The sequence below is a fragment of the Gadus morhua genome, chromosome 7 (assembly GCF_902167405.1).
Source record: "Gadus morhua chromosome 7, gadMor3.0, whole genome shotgun sequence".
Taxonomy (NCBI): Eukaryota; Metazoa; Chordata; class Actinopteri; order Gadiformes; family Gadidae; genus Gadus; species Gadus morhua.
Window position 1 is genome coordinate 28583335 of NC_044054.1, and position 20853 is coordinate 28604187.

The 20853-nt window shown below is 39.5% G+C and overlaps 1 protein-coding gene, 1 long non-coding RNA gene and 1 pseudogene across 2 annotated transcripts in view; 2 read left to right on the forward strand and 1 right to left on the reverse strand.

The window, feature by feature from the left end:
- The window catches only part of LOC115546990 (uncharacterized), a 60274-nt gene extending 52671 nt beyond the window's left edge, over positions 1-7603 (forward strand). Inside the window, exon 2 of the long non-coding RNA XR_003977320.1 lies at positions 7441-7603. This is a non-coding gene — a long non-coding RNA (uncharacterized LOC115546990). The remainder of the gene's footprint in view (positions 1-7440) is intronic.
- On the forward strand, positions 2900-6840 carry LOC115546979 (tripartite motif-containing protein 35-like; annotated as a pseudogene).
- Positions 7604-8592: 989 nt separating the features above from the next.
- LOC115546985 (barrier-to-autointegration factor) lies at positions 8593-12018 on the reverse strand. Its single transcript, XM_030360865.1, has 3 exons — positions 11905-12018; positions 9527-9684; positions 8593-9161 (listed from the first exon to the last, which is right to left on the reverse strand). The coding sequence occupies exons 2-3, from the start codon at positions 9647-9649 to the stop codon at positions 9015-9017; spliced, it is 270 nt and encodes an 89-aa protein (XP_030216725.1). The 5' UTR covers positions 9650-9684; positions 11905-12018; the 3' UTR covers positions 8593-9014.
- Between the last annotated feature and the right edge of the window lie 8835 nt (positions 12019-20853).

The window sequence follows — 20853 nt, forward strand, 5'->3', positions numbered from 1 at the left end:
CCTTGTGGTCAACTGTCATTTAATAGTCTTCTGAAAGATTATGTCAAGGTTAGCAAGTCCTTTTGAGGACTTAGCAAGTCCTCAAATCTAATATTCTACCTTTTTTTTTACACAAGCAATGAGAGAATAGATGCTGTACACTAATGAACAGGCACAAATGGGCTAGTGAAATCGAGCGCAAGCTTCCTGCAGGAATCTCTAACCTCTGATAACCTCTCATAATCCGTCAGATGACAATTCAATGACAGTTGACCACAAGGCAATTCTATCAATGCCTCCTCTTGAATTGCTTCATGTTTTTGTCGGCAGGGGCTTGTAATGCTGCGTAGCCTGATAAGCATGATAAGGTGCAAGGAGCAGAAAAAGTTGACATGGGTGCTAATTTTCTGTTGAAAAAAAACGCTGGCATTATTTTATCAGCTGAGGGCGTATTCACTCATGAAAACGCCCTCAGCTTATAAACGAGCAGCAGACGGGACTGTGTCTTATTTATTTATTTATTGAAATTAGTTACTTCTTTTATTTTAAATAAACATCATACCAAGGGTCAGAAGTTGTACAAGAATTTTGATAGTACAAAGTCATGACAGAGGGACTTGGTGTCTTTATTCATGCTTGAAAGATGCATGAATATATATATATTTTTTAAAGGGAATAAGCTGATGAAGCTGACAAGTGACCAATGTTTACTATTTAAAAATATTTTTAATTAAATGCAAACCCCAGTGAATCATATGCTCTTGTTTCTCTGTTTTGAGATTCACACAGACTTAGCAGTCTTGTTTAAATGTTACAAATTTAATAAACTGAACTTGGAAATTGTTTGAAGTTGTTGCAGATGTTATCTCCGCTAATTTTATTAATCTAAATAAATAAGTATTAGCAGGTTCTCAATAGTAGGCTGTTTCAATACAGGGAGGGCGCAGAAATGTATTTAAATTTATGTGTGTGTACTTTTAACATGTTTGGTTGGGAAAATAAATATGTTGTAAATTCAAATCAGAGCGTCTTCCGTGTCTGGAATGGATGTATTCTTGAGTCTATAAGCTAACAATAGCTACGTTTCCATCTAAAAGGTGATGTGAATCTTTAGAAAGTTCGCAAAAAAGTAATTCGAATGAGGTGCGTTTCCATCAAGTGGTTGGAGCGGAATTGGGTGATGACGTTACATGTTGATGTCGGCAGGGTTGCTATGGCCGTTCGTTATGCGGAAATCGGAAAGACTGTCAGTCCTGTTGTTCAAAGTTCGCTACGTCACAGCTGTATTGAAAAGCGTTTTTCCATCTCCCATTTTGCGAATTTACTCTCTTTCGCATTTCTCAAAAACCACGTCAAGCGAGCGGATAAACCTTTTTGCGAATTAGAGGATTTCTATGCAAATTTTGGTGTTTCCATCATCGTTTACTGATTCGATACTTCAAAGTTCGCATAAAATCATGGGGATGGAAACGCACCTATTAACATAATAATAAGATTACCTTGTTTGAATTGTGAAATGGGTTTGGCTAAATAAAAATGTTTGTTTGTCTATACTACTAGGTACTTATACTATGTTGACTGAGTTAAATAGAATTGCATTATTAAAAATAAACTAAAATACGATTTTATTTGACTAAAACTAGACTAAAATAGTGATGATGAATCTGACTAAAATAAGACTAAAATGCTCAGACTTTTAGTCAACTGAAACTTGACTAGACTGAAAAGAGTAAGAACTTGACTAAAACTAATACAAACTAAAATTAAAGCTAAAATGAAAGCTTGACACAAAGACTAGACTAAAAAACAACCGCCAAAAACAACTATAGTAGGGTATGTATTCTATTTTTTTCACATGGGGCTTCGTCCACGTCACTTGACTGTCATGGTTGCTATGGTGGTTGCTATGGACCGTCCCCTCTAATCCTTACATGGCTCTAAAAACCACGCGGCAAAGGAGCTGCCGTCAATTGTATTGTTTTTGTCGTAAACTAGGGTCCGATGGATAAAAAATAGACAGATATTCCAAGGTATCCTTAAAAGGCACGTTAGATGTTTTAATTTTCTGCAGTTTAGACTTCGTCCATCACCTATTTTTGAAAGCAAAACACCAAGCTCATTGATTTAATGAGGCAGGGTTATTTGAAACAATTAATTAAATATGTGTGTGAGGTCAGTCCTCCTGAGTTTGCTTCCTATTTATGTCTAGTGTACACCCCTACTGTCCACAAGCACCCCCCCCCTCCCCATATGGATTTAGAGAATTGTTGCCACGTCCCAGTGGTGGAGGTATCATAGATATGAAAGAGGGCATTAAATTATACTACAATGATCAATTAGGAGGCCGGAGCCCTAAAGGAAGTGATGCAATAGGTGACTGAGTTGAGAACAAGTAAGCTATACCTTGGGTCTTTTATGTATCAAAGGGGGTCTCAAAGGCCGCATACGCTTCAACCTGTGGCTCCAGCCCTACAGGAAATGACTCAGCAAGTGCTCCATCTCGTTGCACCTTACCCAGAGGCTCGCTTGCAAGATTCTGGCCTGAAGTTCTTCCCAGACCTACACCCTAGCCATCCAACATGCATATCTGAGAATCGGGCCTCTCTTTAATAATGACAAAAAGCACACCTTAAGCCACAAATGTACACCTCCGTCTAGAAACTAACCTCTGTCTTATGTACATTGACTGTACTGTTGGAGGTCAGGGGGCGGTCGATAGCAACCACCATAGCAACCATGACGGTCAAGTGACTGGATGCAGCCCCGGTGAAAAAAATAGAATACCACCCTACACACTCAGGAGATTAATGATATTTAAATTATTATGACCATGAAGTCTTTATTTGCATGGGTGTACATTTCGTTCTGTGTAGCATGGAAAAATCTGAGAAACACTCCCATTCAGAATGCATTGGTTTACATTTCGTTCTTTGGAGCACGGTTATTTTTATTTATTTATTCATAAATAAACACAAGGCCTCACATAGCTGTCTGATCAGTCATTTTGGATTCACTCTGTGACTACAATGGCGTACACATCCTCCCTAGTTGACGATCTGTCCTGTTCGGTTTGCTGTGACATCTTTTAAGACCCTGTTATCCTAACGTGTAGTCACAGTTTCTGCAAAGGCTGTCTACAGACATGGTGGACGCAAAACCAGGAACAGAACTGTCCACTTTGCAAGAGGAGATCTTCAAAGACCGAACCACCCAGGAACATCGCTCTGAAGAACCTGTTGGAGGCCTTTCAGCGGGAGAACGCGGATCTCTGCCCTCTGCACGGTGAGAAACTCAAGCTCTTCTGTCTCGATGACCTGGAGACGGCGTGTCTCATCTGTCGAGATTCGGAAAAACACGCCAACCACAGAATCCTTCCTGTGGACGAAGCTGCCCCGAGCCGCAGAGAAGAAATTCAGAAATTACTAAAACCCGAGAAGGAGTAGTTAAACGACTTTGTTGAGACCAAGAGAAAGTGTGAGGACATAGCAGCGCACATTGATGTCCAGACCGCGCACACCGAGAGACAGATTCAAAAGGAGTTTGAGAAGCTTCACCAGTTTCTCAAAGATGAAGAGAAGTCCAGGATCACTGCGCTGAGAGGCGAAAAGAAGTTGAAAGGTCAGAAGATGAAGAAGGAGATTGAGGAGCTGTCGAAGCAGATAGAAACCATTTCGCACACAGTCACTGAGACGGAGCAGCAGCTGGGGGCTGGAGACATTTCCTTCCTGAAGAAGTTCAAGGCTACAAGAGAGAAAGTAGCCCAGCCCCCACCCTCGCCAGCTCTACCCGAGGGAGCGCTGCTGGACGTGGCCAAACACCTGGGCAACCTGGCCTACGCAGCCTGGAAGAAGCTGGAGGAGAACGTCTCCTACTCTCCTGTGATCCTGGACCCCAACACCGCTGGCCCTGATCTCCACCTGTCTGAGGACCTGACCAGCTTGAGACGTGGAGCGAGACAGCAGCTCCCTGAGAACCCAGAGAGGCTGAAGTATGGCATGCTGGGATCTGAGTCACTGAGTCACTTACCTGTGAGGTAGAGGTGGAAGACAGCGCTCAGTGGGAGCTGGCTGTAAAAAAAATTCTTTGCCGCAGCAGCGTTGTTCATTATTGTAAGATAGGATTACATAACGGTAGATACAGATCAGAATCATCACATCAATATGGAGAACGGGTTGATCTCCCAGCGAAGCAGAAGTTACAGAGGATCAGAATGAAGTGGGGTCCGACCACTGAAATATCCTTCAGTGATCCTAAAACCAACCAGACAATCCACTCATGGAAGAAGACCATATCATTGGAGAAATCGAAGGTTTTACCATTCATCAATTCCACTGATTCAGTTCCTTTGAAGGTTTCCCCAGGGAAGGAGCTGTAACAGTGGGTTCTGGAGTTAGGAACCATGTGAGTTTACCTGTACTGCTCTTTATTTCTGTGTTGTAAACCATATTCTGTATTGTCCTTGTTGATCCGTAAGCAATGGAAAAAAGAACAAGGATTTGAATAATGCAAATAATAATGTTAAGACATGCATGTTTTCTTGTCAGGTGGTCAGAGATTAATGTTGTGGTTTCCTAATTATGTAAAATCATGTTATAGTTTTAATTTGTAAAATTATGGATTATTACTAAATAAATTTAACAGGATTACGTATTGCGTGAATGTGGGACATAACCAAGTATTAGTTTCTAAATCGATCAGGGTGATTGTTAGGGGTGCTTCACAGGTAATTGGAAGGCCTGATTGTCAGTTTGATTTTGAAATCAATAAAGTTTATTTTGGTATGTGAACAGGATTGAGAGATTATTTAAAAAAAATGGGGTCAAATGGTGAGTTTGCAAATGTGATCACGTACATCCTACAGTTACATACAGCGGCCACTAAGGGGCAGCAAAACATTTGTGATGAGAGCGTGTTGGTTCGGAGTCATCTCCCCAGAGAGCTTAACTGACCTGGGACCTTTCTGACTTAGTTAAAGTAATAGGCTCAGTTAGGCATTGTCACCATAGCCTACTTTTAAACGGCATTAATACATATATGCTAAAAGGCTACCGACCATCTCTTTCCAAAGGTCATTTCACCATGGGTGCAGGTACTCTTAAGATAAGTTAAGATAATCCTTCATTAGTCCCACAGTGGGGAAATTGGCAGGGTTGCAGCAGCAAGGAGGATAGTGCAAATAACCGATAACAGTAGTGCAAAATAAAATAAGAAAATACAAATACAAAATATAACCGCAAGCGGTGATTAACTCTGAGCAAAATGAAAAGTCCAGAACACACAAATGGAAGATATATAAATATAACACATTGTCATATTTAAGTAAAGATGTTCCAGTTATAAACCTGAACTGCAGCCTCATTCACATGGTCAAAATGTCTATTGATAAGCACACAACATCCAGAAAACTCCAAGCACACATTTCTCAAGTGAATGAAGGGCTTTCTTAAATGAAAATACCTGAAAAATCTTTGAGATTCTGGGGAAATAAAATTTGTTGTCAAGAACACTAGCGGAATAAATATAAGTATGACAGAGTTCATTATGAAGGAAAAATGGTTAACGAAGAAGTTCCCCTTAATGCCATACTGTGTCTTGGCAGTCAGATTCTTGGAAACTAATGAGCCTGATGAATTTCAGGTGCTGTTCAAAGTTGTGTTCTTAAACGAGTGGCAATGACGCTCTATACAGGATTCAAACTATCAACCTAAGGATCACCTGTACACAGGATTATCCCTCTGAGCCACTGACATTCTTGTACTGCATCAAGCCTCATTCACATGGTGAATATGTCGATTGATTGGCACACAACATCGAGAAAACTCCTAGCACACAGTGACTTCTTTCAGACTGGATCAAAGCTTCGTGGGTGTGTTTCAAATGTGTCTGGAGCAGACAAATTACAGCAGTCAATCCGTTGTGTTCTTCTCTGCCTCACAGGGTCTGGCAAAAAGTGTGTGTGAGCACGTAGTGATCCCGAAAGACTATTGGATATGTTTATATTGAACCTCCTGACCAATCATTCATAACGGTACACAATTATTTCACTAAGTGGGCGTGGCCTATCAGCGTTTACGCTGGACAATGGAAAGCGTTCCTGTCCCGGGTCACACTTGTTAGTCTGTGACCTGGTGAAGAAAACCTTGTCTGCCCCTCATTGAATATCAAGACTAAAAAGCCTTCATCTTGTGTACCTCGGCCATAGCAGTGTGTTATTTGCTTTAGCCACGTGAATATGCGAGTAGCGGGTCGTAGCTGTTCGTATAACAGTTGATGTCATGAAGCCGGACGTTTGATTCTACATTTTATAGGAGCTTACTTCGCTGCTGCCCAGTATTTATGTGCAATCTTAATAGAGTACACCGTTTTATTCCGTAACCTGAAATCTTTTTCTTATATTTTAATTTGTTTAATTGAAAAGTTGTGAAGGGTGATGCATTGTGGGGTGGGTGATGGAAGGGCCCCAGATGCAGTTCATCGTCTTGAACTTTTTTAAGTTGTCGGGGAAAGGTTTTAGTACTTTTTCTGAACGGTTCCATCTACTCCTGTGATCAAGAGAAGCAGAATCTGGTCCTGGTGATGGGACGAGTGCTCATCAACACACACACACACACACACACACACACACACACACACACACACACACACACACACACACACACACACACACACACACACACACACACACACACACACACACACCAATATTGTAAATGATACCTGCAAAATAACATTGCTTTTAAAAACCTCCTTGTTGCGTGTAGTTGTTGTGTTGTAAATTATAAGATTTATTTTCCAGACAAACTATATATTCAATAAGTGCTACCAAGTTGTGCATCTAGTAAAGGACATGTTTGAATTTGATTGTGTGCTTCAGAAGGTTCTTTGTAGGACGTAAGATGCCGACATATGGTGTAGGGGAAGGGGAACTGAGGAATCTTTTGAGACGATTGCTGTTTTTCTGGAGAGTAATAGTTGGACTTCTATTTATGTACAGGTATATGAGCTTTCGAATTCATATTTTGAATGCCATTAGGTATTGCCCTATTAATTCTGAATAAATAAATCGTGTAGAAATACAACACGACTGATTTTTGTTTTTGTGCAGTTGGTCTCTCTTGGGGTCCCTAGATACGGAAAAGGATAGGGCCACATGTGATTATTTTTTCGGAGTTCTGAATTGTTACTCTCAGAAAAACGATTTCTAACTTAAATCAGATTTCTGTTATTAAAAAAAGTTTTATAACAACACTACATCCTACAGTGACATACAGCGGCCACTAAGGGGCAGCAACCCATTTGTGACGAGAGCGGTGTGGGCTTTTATTATCGTCTTTGTGTGTGTGGCTGCGTAAACTGCATAGGGCTATTATAGCCTCGACAACAACAAGGACAGGATATTGTTTCTAGGAAAGAAAAATGTGTTTAGTTTTTGATAGCGTTTCTGGTCTGTTTGACTATGAGGTCGGTTGAGGTCAAACGGTGGAGACCAATGCCCCTCCAGTGGATCTGCTCTGGCGCCAACAGTGGGACCTAGGAGTTAGGAACCATGTGAGTACTGCTCTTTATTTCTGTGTTGTGAACCATATTCTGTATTGTCCTTGTTGATCCGTAAGCAATGGAAAAACACCCCCACCCTCCTCTTTGACCCGCCTTTCTCCCCCTCATTTGCATTAAAGCTAAAGACACCGAAACGGTGCACTTGGGGAAAGCTCAAAGTGCGACTGGCTCGTACTGGCTGTAATTCTGCACAACGGCTGAATTTCGGGAACGTCTTCAAATACTGTATTAGAGGCCCACTAATATCTATATTAAGCATCCATAAAGAAGCATGCCGTGGGACCTTTACCTGGTTATCTAGGGGCCCTTTAATGTCTTGTTTCAACAGGGAGAGGTGAACGCAAACCAAACTGTTATAAAGACTTCCAATGGTTTTTATTCCCGCTCTCTTAATGTGTTGCCTATATGTGGTGTTGTTTATTTTTTCCCCTTTTGTTTGATTGTCTGGACTGTCTGTATGTATTCCTTTCTTATTTGTAAAGCGTATTTGAGTAGGTACTTAGAAAAGTGCTATAAAAAACGGATACATTTTTTTTTTTTATTATTCATGAGCCACATTTACAACATAGGCCTATGCATATTAAGACAGACGTTCAATACCATCTTTAGTGTCGCAGCTCAGAAGGTGTTTTAAAGACAGCTTTGGCTACTAGGTTAAGTGTGAAATAAAATGTCTCATTACCAAAAGGTGTTTCCTGGCAGGTGTTTCTGTAATGAAAAGGCATTGCCTTTTCATTACAGAAACAATTCAAAAGGAGGTTACATTTTGAATTTGTTTAAATTAGGACAATAAAATAAAAAGGCAGCAACAATTCAGTGTGAAATGCAGTAGTGACATCTCTACCAGTAAGTTATAATGGTTCAGAATTGTTTTATTTTCTATTTGATCGTCCAAATGGATTACGGCATCTTCATTAAGCTGTTCCATCATCAATACATTCCAATGGGAATTTATGAGATCCTTAATAACCAGAATAAGACAAACTATTTATTATGGCGTGTGGTTTTGTCTACAGCCATTTAAAACCTGATTAACGATGGAAGTCGGAAGAAAAGTCGATCAAAATTCTTGTTTTATTGTTTCTTTATTATTATTATTGTTTCTGCTTGGTTGCCTTAACAACCATAACATTTTATGACATTGACATATTTAGCCATGTTCACCCTTTACTATTAAACACTGCACACCCCATAATATCATATTGTGTAATCATAGTGCACCATTTTTAGTTTGCTTATGGCATTGATTATGGCATTGATTCATGAGTTAAAGTAGACATTTGTTTCAGATCATTTAGATCCAAAAAGTATAGAGCTGTTTTCTTAAAACGAGTCAAACTGAGCAAAGTCTCAAACAACCATCTGGTTTTATGTTGATGTCGTTGTTGCGTCCCTGAACAGCAGCGAGCTTACGTTTCAGGCCAAAAAAAAGAAACAAAAAGAGTAGAGAAGGACGTGTGATAAAAGAGGAGAGCGGCCTACATGTTGTTATCATACCACCCATTGATGGCCTTGTGGCAGTCGTATTGCTGTTTTCTATTCGCCCCGCATGCGTCGTGCAGCCAGCGATTGAAGCGCTCCTCGTCCTTCCCCAGCACCATGTACTGACCCACCACCTGGAAGACCTGAGACAGACAGACAGACAGACAGACAGACAGACAGACAGACAGACAGACAGACAGACAGACAGACAGACGGACGGACAGAGAGACAGACAGACAGACAGACAGACAGACAGACAGACAGACAGACAGACAGACAGAGACACAGAGAGAGGATACAACAAACATGTTGTTATCAGACCATTCTATCTGGCAGTGACTGAGCTGATTGGTGACCGTGTCCCCAGCAGCAGGGCTAACATATATTCTCCCCTCATTGTTAATTCTAAAGGCATAAATACATGTCCCTCATAGTATTGACAACATGCCTCTAACGGCCCCCTGACTGAACACACACCGCCTCAGAGCGGTGTGTGTAGCTCCTGCACCTTATCATAGCCCTCCGCCTCCAGCCTCCTGGCGAGTGCGTTTCCGATGCCGGGCAGAGCGTCTACCCTCTTCCTGCCCAATGGCTCAGACATGAGGTCAGCGTGTTTCATTTTGGTCGCCATGTTCACTAGGAGGTCGTGGTGAGGGGTCACCCGATCTGAATCAAAATATTACAGATTAATACATAATATTCATTATTAAAACCAACTTGACTTCATCTGGTAATATGCCTTCACCTATGGCGACACATTAGTGCCATAAAGCACTAATGTGATAAAACATGCATTAGGGCGCATTATATTATTTCACAAGCATAGATATTAACTGCGAGCGTGCAAATTATCTCTGCGCGCGCGCACTCAGAGCACTGAGAAGCTGCGAGCGGAGCCCAATCAATGTTTTCCTGCTGTACCCCAGTCAAAAAGACCTAAGTCACAGGGCACATCAGACTAAAGAATCCCAAATTCTCCTAAGAGCACGCAAAGCGATGATGAAGGGAATAAAGCGTGTCTGTAACTTCTGACTCAACCCGTATTACAGAATAATAGATAATATTCATTATTAAAACCAACTTGACTTCATCTGGTAATATGCCTTCACCAGGTAGAGATTCAACCATAGACTTCAAATCAAACCACTAGTAGATTCACAAACCTGCCAGGTCAGAATCAAAGCGTTGGCATTTTAAGGTTGGGCCTTTCTGGTATGAACGTTTAAATAAGACTCACATCAAATAGTTTAGCTTATTAAAAAAAAGTCCGCTCACCCACAGATAAACCCTAGAACCGAGATCCACCAGATCAACCACGTTTAACAAGCCTGTCACTACACAACAATGGGACACACAAGCCCTAATTATATATAGTAGATATATAAGCTTCTTTTGTCAAAAAAGACATGTTTTGATTTTATACAGTTTTTAATGTTGATAGATCATTTAAATCTATTATGCAGCCTCACTTTTTGACTTATCCATGTCAAAACACATAGGGTGAACTCGGCTAACAGCCCTACACATAACACAAAGCTTGTTTTCTCCAGAAAAAAACCCTTTGATTTCATAAGATTTGAAATGCTATAAATCGATTATGCAGCTTGGCCTTTTGACCTACCTATATCAAAACACATCTGGTGAACTGAACTTACTGCCCCACACATAACACAAAGCTTATTTTCTCAAAAACCCCACCCTGAAGTGGCAAACCCTTTGTTCGCCCTATTTGTTCCTAAGGCAGAGATAGTCCGACACACATTTCTTCGGAAGCACGCACAGAGAGTTCTTAACTTTGTGTTGATTCATTTATTAAGCAATAACTCCGGTTGGCTATCCAGGAAATAACGAAACATAAAGACTCCAAACAATGTAACTGTTTTTGTGGCCAAAACAGGGTTCTTAGTATTGTACAAAAAAGGACTTTCAATGTAAAATAATATGTCAAAAAATGCGTCCAATATAGTGTCCAATAATGCGAAATAATGAGTACAGAAAACTGTTGGCCCCCTGCCAGCCAAAACCTGAGCAACAGTAATAAGCCTGCCCTATATGAGGGCCTCCAGTAGGCTCCAGGTAGAGCGTGACACACCTATATCCCCAGATGACACAAAGGACTAATCACCACATCATCACAAAATGCATAAATATACATATGAATGAAAATTAGATTAATATTTCATACACTTTATAATACATAACTCATACTTTTAGCCTTAGACTCAAAATATATTTACTTAGAGATATTCAACACAAAAGACCTCTAAATGACTCCAACACACCCTATTTTTTACTCAGAAAAAGGCTATAAAACTATTATGCGGCTTTACATTTTGACCTACCCATATCAAAACACATGCAGGTCTAAAGTCTATCACGTCACCGACGTCATCATATTGTCTTTGGCTATACTCGTGCATTTTTTGCAGCCTAATTAAGTGCCTCTTACTTATAATAACTCCTTGCCTACTGACAGCAAGTGACTTTAGAATGTCATTGTAATTCATTCTGAGGTTAAAATAGAACGATAACTCTTCTATCTTGTCCATAGCCGACATGCGTCTAACACTCCTTTTATAATTGTTAATTCGTGCCCACAACATAAGTATCTCGTTCCCACGAATTATTAAACTGTTGCCACAAAATAATGATCTTTTTCCCATGAATTATTAAACTGTGGCCACAAAGTAATTATCTCGTTCCCGCAATTTATTATATTGTGGCCACACATTATTAAATCATGCAAACAGATCACAAAATCGGGAAAACTGATTATTAAATCGGGAAAACTGATCACTGAATCGGGGAAACTGATTATTATTTTTTTCCCAGATGTCACCAGAGGGGCTCCCTATGGTTTAACTGGATAGAGAGGTTTTACCGTACCTTTGATGAGAATTAAAGGTGTGTTAGCCCAGTAGCGCCGCTGCTGCTGTTTAGCCGGACCCAGAGTGATAGAGATAACGATAGTTATGTTATTATAACTCTAGTTCTAAGATTGTAGGCGTAGCCGTCTGGCTTCGCCCTATGCTCTTGTCCCGTGCGCGTGCTTGCGCGCACTGAAAATGTGAGCTATGCACCAATCAACGTTGGCACCGCCAACATTCCCCACGGCAGCGTGTATATAGGCCTAAAGTGGCGCAGAGCAGCGTTCGTCCTCCATGCTATTCTTTCAGCAATTGGAGAGAACAGCAGGTGGGTAAGACGGCTACACCTACAATCATAGAACTAGAGTTATAATAACATAACTATTGTTCTATTTCATGTAGGCTACGCCAGACCCGTCGCCAGACCACTGAGTCTTAAGGGGGGCATATGAAATGCATAGGGGGGCACAATTATTATTAGCCTACAGTACGTAGGCCTATATTTCCTCTATTCGCGCAGCACATAATCATCACGTTAAACATAACCAACAGCAATATGACCCGGTAGCCTATAGCCTACAATATCACATCATTCCTCATCATTTAAAGCAATAGGCCTACATTAGGCCTACATAGAAGCAATGCAATGAGTATATGGACTATACAACGAATTAGGTGTTAAAGCAGTTAACAGAGATATGCATTGCCATTACACACACACACACACACACACACACACACACACACACACACACACACACACACACACACACACACACACACACACACACACACACACACACACACACACACACACACACACACGGTTACTTTGCGTGGAGTCAGCGCTGTCCTCCCTCCCTCCCTGTCCTCAGCGGGAGGCGGCGTTACTCCGAGCTGAACCTCCTCATCAACATATCCTTCCACTCAGACGTAAACTTATGGGTCAGGTCCTTTTCAAAACCAAGCTGAATCGGCTGGGCCTTGCGTCTGTGCAGCATACCGCGCCGATGCTCTGAGAAGACGTTTTTCAACGTGGAAAATTAGTTTTCCCACATTGCTGTAGAAGCTCCTAAAGTTAGGGCAAGGTGTAGGCTGTGAGAACAGTCGGCATAGCCTGAGTCCACAGTTGAATGTGCTAAGGATGTTTGCTATTGTCCATTTTCCGTCTTCGGGGGGAATCGGGGTGTCATTAATTTTCTTGCAGGAACTCACGAGCCACAGTATTCAGATTCAGACACATCAGTTCCAGCTAATAGCAGGAGAGGGGTTACCTTTGATGGGTCCAGGAAATTTTCGTACTGATTGTTAGACTGCTGGTGGGCTTTTCAACCACTTCCGAATATCCAACATCCATAGAAATTAAAGTAAGCAGGGGCGATTCTAGGTCCTGTCCAATATTTTTTTATTCCACAGCCTTTATTTTATTAGTATGCTGTTGTATGTTTAAGCCAAAAGCTGGCAGTGTCAGCTAAATAATGCAGTTCTGAATCACTTAAGTGATGAAAGGAAAAAAGACTATTTGGATGAAGGAATAATCAATGGATGTGAACTGTCATAACAAATTTTAGGTATATTAAATTTCCTTTGTGTAAGTTTCACTAAAAAATGACCATATTTCCCCACTTTTTTTTTATTTTTTTTTACAGTCACTGAAACACATTGGTACAACATGTACGAGATTAATAATATGAGAAACATACCACTATTTCGGGAGCAATAAACTACACTGGAAAAAGCCTTCTGTTGAACCAATTAAAAAAATCTAGGGTAATGGTTCACATCTATATTACATAACTTGAGCCAATGACAAATATATAGCTTGCCTCAAACAATATTTCCTATATTCAGAAAAACGAAATAATACAATTTAGCACCAAGTATAATTCTATTCTTTGAATGAAGTTAATACATTTAAATCGTATGTTAAATCCTAAACAAAAAAATATTGATTCACTCCAACAATTGTTTCTCATTTAAGAAATATCTATCAGAAATAATTTGTTTTATCCAATCAAAAAGATTAAAATGTAATCAAACAATTGTTTCTCATTTAAACATGAACATTTTTAAACATAACATATTTTTGTATACAATATATATTAACAATCTAAATGGCAGAGTTAGGTCTACTCCAGACCTCCCTCCAGACACAGAATGTGCTAGCTCACAGAACCAGTGAGTCATCGTCACTCTGGTCAAGGCTCTCTACTGCAGGTTCAGCTGTAGGTGCTACCTTGAATGAATAAGCAGCCGATGTTCCAAAAAGCTTCAAATCATGATCAGGCAGCTGGTGCTCAAAGCAAGCATCACCTTACAGCTTTAATCCATATCGGATGTATAGGATGGAGTTTAAGGTCTGCAAGGACATCCGGTTCCTGAGTTTGCTTTTTACCACGAGGACTGAGCTGCCTGTAAGTGCGTTGAGACGGGGGAGGGGCCGCGCAGGTACCCGGTGCTCGTTGTGAAGAGGTAATAGCGATAGTGCTTTCACCTCAAAAAGTCGCCAAAAGTCACCAATAGCAGCTGACAAAGGAGCTAGATTTGTCGCTTGTCGCTGTTTTGAAAAAAAGTCGCCAAAGGGGTCTGAAAAGTAGCTAAATATAGCGTCAAAATCGCTAAGTTTGCAACACTGCGGTTTGGTCCAGTAGTCGTAAGCGTCTTTGTATTTAATGCGCATGCGCAGGCTTGTAGGTAACCTTGAAATTGTACATTTGTCTAAACAAATATTTCTAAATTGAGCTCCTAATCAAATATAACTGTTTTAGGAAGAAAACAAAAAAAAATTATTTGGATTGAATGACAAAATTATTAATCAGTTGAATACACAACCTTACCACACAATCCATTTGTACATTTGTCAAAATGGATATTTCTTAATTGAGCTCCTAATTAAAAATATCTATATTTCACAGTATTTTGAAATAAAAAAAAGTTATTTTAAAAATAAAACAAAAAATGTTTATTTGAATTGAATTACAAAATAATAATCAGATGAAGTACGGCTTAAAAACCTTGAAAGTGGACCCAATGTATGGGTCCACTTTCAGGGACCCATACATTTTTACAAAACCGCTGGCATTATTTTATCAGCTGTGGGCGTTTTCATTGCCATAAGAACGTGAGCTAATCAACAAGTACAATATGTTCTAGACCAGTGGCTCTCGGAAGCGGTTGAAAAGCCCACCAACAGTCTAATAATCAGTACGAAAATTTCACCCTACACTGTAAAACCTGACAAGTTAGTTCAACTTAAACTATTTGAGGAAACCGATTGCTTTGAACTATTTAAGTTTACTAACTCAAATAAATTAAGTAGCCTACCAGCAATTATTTTATGCAAGCAAAGATAACTATTATATCTAGAGTTATTGTGACATGTGTATTATGAGTTAGCATTACTAATTCCATTTACTGAAGGGAAATGTAAAGAATTAGCTTTTTACACTTAAATGCAGCAATTCATTCAACGTATATAACATGTGTTCCTTAAATGTATGTGAATTAAGTAATACTAACTTAAATGCCTCTTGTATTGCTAAATCTTTTTACTTAAGTATAATCAACTTTGTCTTCCAACTGAAATAACTTATTACATTCTAGTTGTGACAACTTAAAATTAATTTTGTCTGCTCAATTCATTTGAGGAAACCGATTGCCTTAAACCAATCAAGTTAAATGAACACAATGAATTCACCAATCTCTGATCCAACTTAAATTATTTATTAAGCTGAATGCTGAACATTCATAACATTTCCATGTTCATTTCAAGTAGTCATTTAAACAGCTTTACTAATTATTATTATTTTTAAACATGCCATTTCTTTATGGCAATATAACACGAGAAACACACTAAACTAAACGCATAGTCCCTTGAAAGGAAGAATGTTAGGCAAAACAGCTTTATACTCAAGGCCGTCCCGTCCATCGAAACATGTTAACACGGCTCAACAACGGTACAGCCAGCGGGACTCGAGTATGAGGGGCCGTTTAGGACATAACTAATTGAGACACTCTCACACACATACCTATGAAACACTCTTACACTCACTACTGAAACGCTCACACACTCACTAGTGAAACACTCACACATACATACATACTCTTCTGAAACACTTACACATACATATGAGAAACACACACGCATACATACATACCTCTGTGGCATATACACATACATATGAAATGCTTACATTCATACAAGTGAAACATTTATACGTATCTATCTGAAACACTCATGCAAGCACATATTTGTATAAATGTTTCAAATGTATGAATACGTTTTTCAGTTATATGTATGTATGCTCTTACATGAGGATGTGCAAGCGTTTCACATGTAGTATTCATACCAGTAATTTCAGTAGTGACGGTGAGAGCGTTTCAATAGTGAATGCATGAGTGTTTCATAGGTATGTGTGCATGAAATTCCAAGGTCAAGGTCGGCATTTAAACCGGAAGGCGGGAACAAAGAGTGCATTTTTGAACAGCCAGAGCGCGCCAATCTGAGTCACGCTCTTCACCGTTGGCTTAGATTGGCTGAAATGTCACGCTCTTCACCGTTGGCTTAGAAACCGGCACTCTTTGTTCCCGCCTTCCGGTTTAAATGCCGACCTTGACCTTGGAATTTCATGCACACATACCTATGAAACACTCTTACATTCACTATTGAAACGCTCTCACCGTCACTACTGAAATTACTGGTATGAATACTACATGTGAAACGCTTGCACATCCTCATGTAAGAGCATACATACATACAAATGAAAAACGTATTCATACATTTGAAACATTTATACAAATATGTGCTTGCATGAGTGTTTCAGATAGATACGTATAAATGTTTCACTTGTATGAATGTAAGCATTTCATATGCATGTGTATATGCCACAGAGGTATGTATGTATGCGTGTGTGTTTCTCATATGTATGTGTAAGTGTTTCAGAAGAGTATGTATGTATGTGTGAGTGTTTCACTAGTGAGTGTGTGAGCGTTTCAGTAGTGAGTGTAAGAGTGTTTCATAGGTATGTGTGTGAGAGTGTCTCAATTAGTTATGTCCTAAACGGCCCCTCATACTCGAGCGGACAATAAAACTTCCTGCACACTTGCTAAGTATCACTAATTAGAAAAAAATCACAAAGCTTCAGTCCCTCTGAACCTTGACCGAAAGGTTGTGATTTTTGGAATTTTTAAGAACTATTTATCAGGAACAATAATAAAAAAAAAAGATCTTGATAATTTACTCCAGCTCATTTCTCAATGCCTGCAACTTTGGCTTGAGCCGCTTTCTACGACGTCTTTCTGTTGGTGTCGGGTCAGCCATCTCTTCTTCGTTCGTTACCAGACTCCGTCTGCATTGTGGGATATAGTGTTCCAATACCCGTACTGTCCGTAGGCCGATATATGCTCTGTTATAGACGTAACGCGTAAGCACGTAAGATACATAACCCCCCCTTGCGCGGTAAAATATCCCCCCTTACGTGCTTAAGTGCATCGCTCAAAATTCCTGACTATGCAACAAAACACTACGGCCCTACGCAGCTCGCAAAGACTGTGATTGGCCAGCTAACCACATCCTTTCAGGAGTCTCACATTTCCGGTTTTACAGCATAATAGCGCCATTTTTAAAAGGCCGTGACAGAAGCGAATGAAGAATTTTGAAGAAGGAGAAGAAGAAAACACAAGAACGAATTATGATAATTATAAATATAAACAAGCCAGCGATTTCCACATCCACGCCCACAGATTCGTTCGTTGCTCCCCCTACTGTTCTGGCGGAGAATCCCCTTGCAACACGTGCAATCCTTAAAGAACCTTAAAGGCACCCAGTGCAACTTTATGTAAACATTCAATGAAAAATAAACATTCAATTTCTAGTCTTTTTTACACGTAGTAAGTTTCAATAACTCCATACCATTACATATCGACATTCAAGGAGCAAAGATGAGACGTCGTTGTATGGTGAGAACTGATAGAAAATCGTAAACAACAACAATCGCCGGTGGGGAGAAGGCATTTTTCCATTGACTAGAAGCCTGCTTTATTTATTGTAGGTTACAAAAAATAAAGAAAATGGCGGCATTGTTGTTATCGATTTTCTATCAGTTCTAGACAGTGCGGATAGTATATTGTAGACAGTGCGGATAGTATACTTCCTTTAAGTATACTCATGGAAGTACGGGTATAGGAATACGGCTGGTTTACTTTGGCGGTAGCACGCATTCGGAAACGTCTTCCGTACTACACAATGCGTACTGAGCATTCGGACGCGCTATATTTTTTGGCGTACTACAAAATGCATACTATATAGTAGTCAAGTATGAGTATTCGGATTCAGCCGTTTTTGATAAATGGGTTTCCCAAATATAAAGAGCTAGCGCCTGTTAAAAGACACACAAGCTGTTTGAGACACAATCAAAAAAAGTCGAACGAAAATGTGTGTCATAAGCTTATTTATTTATGCCAATATTCTGTGATTAACTTTAAATCTTTACACTGTGATCATTGAAATTATGTCACAGTAATTATTTGTTTTAATTGGGCATTGCATAATCATCAGAAATAATTATAAATAATAGAGATAGCAATAAAAACTAATTAAACAAAGTGTAGCTTATATAGTCTAATGAAAATGATATAGCTACACTTAAGTTAAATAAGTCAATGGAACACACTGGAATAAATAAGTTAGACTTAAAATGTTCCATATTTGAGCAGCACTCAAAACAAAAGAGTTATTACATCAATTATTGATTCTTAAGTTCTGTTCATTCAGGTGAATGAGTAACCCCAACGATTTTTGAGATTTAAGTTACGTCTACTTAGTTCTTTTAGTAAGATGTACTGTTAGGTGACAGATATTTTTTCGCGCCCTCCCTGTATTGATATAGCCTACTATTGCGAACCTGCTAATATTTATTTATTTAGATTAATAATATTTGCGGAGATAACATCTGCAACAATTTAAAACAATTTCCAAGTTCAGTTTATTAACTCAATTTGTAACATTTAAACAAGACTGCTAAGTCTATGTGAATCTCAAAACAGAGAAACAAGAGCATATCATTCACTGGGGCTTGCATTTAATTAAAAATATTTTTAAACAGTAAACCTTGGTCACTTGTCAGCTTCATCAGCTTATACCCTTTCAATTTTTTTTATATATTCATGCATCGATTGTTGGGAGCTATTGTTGACAGGGGGGGGGGGTGTGTATGGGGCGACCGATTTTTTTTTTTTTTTTTTTTGCCTCTAGGGGGCCCCCCCCCGTGGCCCGGGGCCCCCAAACAATTGCGGGGCCCCAGGCAGTTGCCTGGTATGCCTAATGGGATGCGGCGCCTCTGCCCCCCCCCCCCACACCTTTTATAAGCTGAGGGCGTTTTCATGAGTCTCATAGCATTAGAACATGCGGTACTTGTTGATTAGCTCAGTTGTTATGGCAATGAATACGCCCTCAGCTGATAAAATAATGCCAGCGTTTTATTTCAACTGAAAATTAGCACCCATGTCAACTTTTTCTGCTCCTTGCACCTTATCATGCTTATCAGGCTACGCAGCATTACAAGCCCCTTCCGACTAAAACATGAAGCAATTCAAGAGGAGGCATAAATAGAATCGCCTTGTGGTCAACTGTCATTTAATAGTCTTCTGACAGATTATGTCAAGGTTAGCAAGTCTTTTTGAGGACTTAGCAAGTCCTCAAATCTAATATTCTACCTTTTTTTTTACACAAGCAATGAGAGAATAGATGCTGTACACTAATGAACAGGCACAAATGGGCTAGTGAAATCGAGCGCAAGCTTCCTGCAGGAATCTCTAACCTCTGATAACCTCTCATAATCCGTCAGATGACAATTAAATGACAGTTGACCACAAGGCAATTCTATCAATGCCTCCTCTTGAATTGCTTCATGTTTTTGTCGGCAGGGGCTTGTAATGCTGCGTAGCCTGATAAGCATGATAAGGTGCAAGGAGCAGAAAAAGTTGACATGGGTGCTAATTTTCTGTTGAAAAAAAACGCTGGCATTATTTTATCAGCTGAGGGCGTATTCACTCATGAAAACGCCCTCAGCTTATAAACGAGCAGCAGACGGGACTGTGTCTTATTTATTTATTTATTTATTTAAATTAGTTACTTCTTTTATTTTAAATAAACATCATACCAAGGGTCAGAAGTTGTACAAGAATTTTGATAGTACAAAGTCATGACAGAGGGACTTGGTGTCTTTATTCATGCTTGAAAGATGCATGAATATATATATATATTTTAAAGGGAATAAGCTGATGAAGCTGACAAGTGACCAATGTTTACTATTTAAAAATATTTTTAATTAAATGCAAACCCCAGTGAATCATATGCTCTTGTTTCTCTGTTTTGAGATTCACACAGACTTAGCAGTCTTGTTTAAATGTTACAAATTTAATAAACTGAACTTGGAAATTGTTTGAAGTTGTTGCAGATGTTATCTCCGCTAATTTTATTAATCTAAATAAATAAGTATTAGCAGGTTCTCAATAGTAGGCTATTTCAATACAGGGAGGGCGCAGAAATGTATTTAAATTTATGTGTGTGTACTTTTAACATGTTTGGTTGGGAAAATAAATATGTTGTAAATTCAAATCAGAGCGTCTTCCGTGTCTGGAATGGATGTATTCTTGAGTCTATAAGCTAACAATAGCTACGTTTCCATCTAAAAGGTGATGTGAATCTTTAGAAAGTTCGCAAAAAAGTAATTCGAATGAGGTGCGTTTCCATCAAGTGGTTGGAGCGGAATAGGGTGATGACGTTACATGTTGATGTCGGCAGGGTTGCTATGGCCGTTCGTTATGCGGAAATCGGAAAGACTGTCAGTCCTGTTGTTCAAAGTTCGCTACGTCACAGCTGTTTTGAAAAGCGTGTTTCCATCTCCCATTTTGCGAATTTACTCTCTTTCGCATTTCTCAAAAACCACGTCAAGCGAGCGGATAAACC

Excerpts from the sequence above, each read along its gene's own strand:
- LOC115546985 (XM_030360865.1), bottom strand. The coding sequence starts at position 9,649 with ATGGCGACCAAAATGAAACACGCTGACCTCATGTCTGAGCCATTGGGC. Across the intron at positions 9,162-9,526 it reads AGGCGGAGGGCTATGATAAG|GTCTTCCAGGTGGTGGGTCA; the intron begins GTGCAGGAGCTA and ends TGTCTGTCTCAG.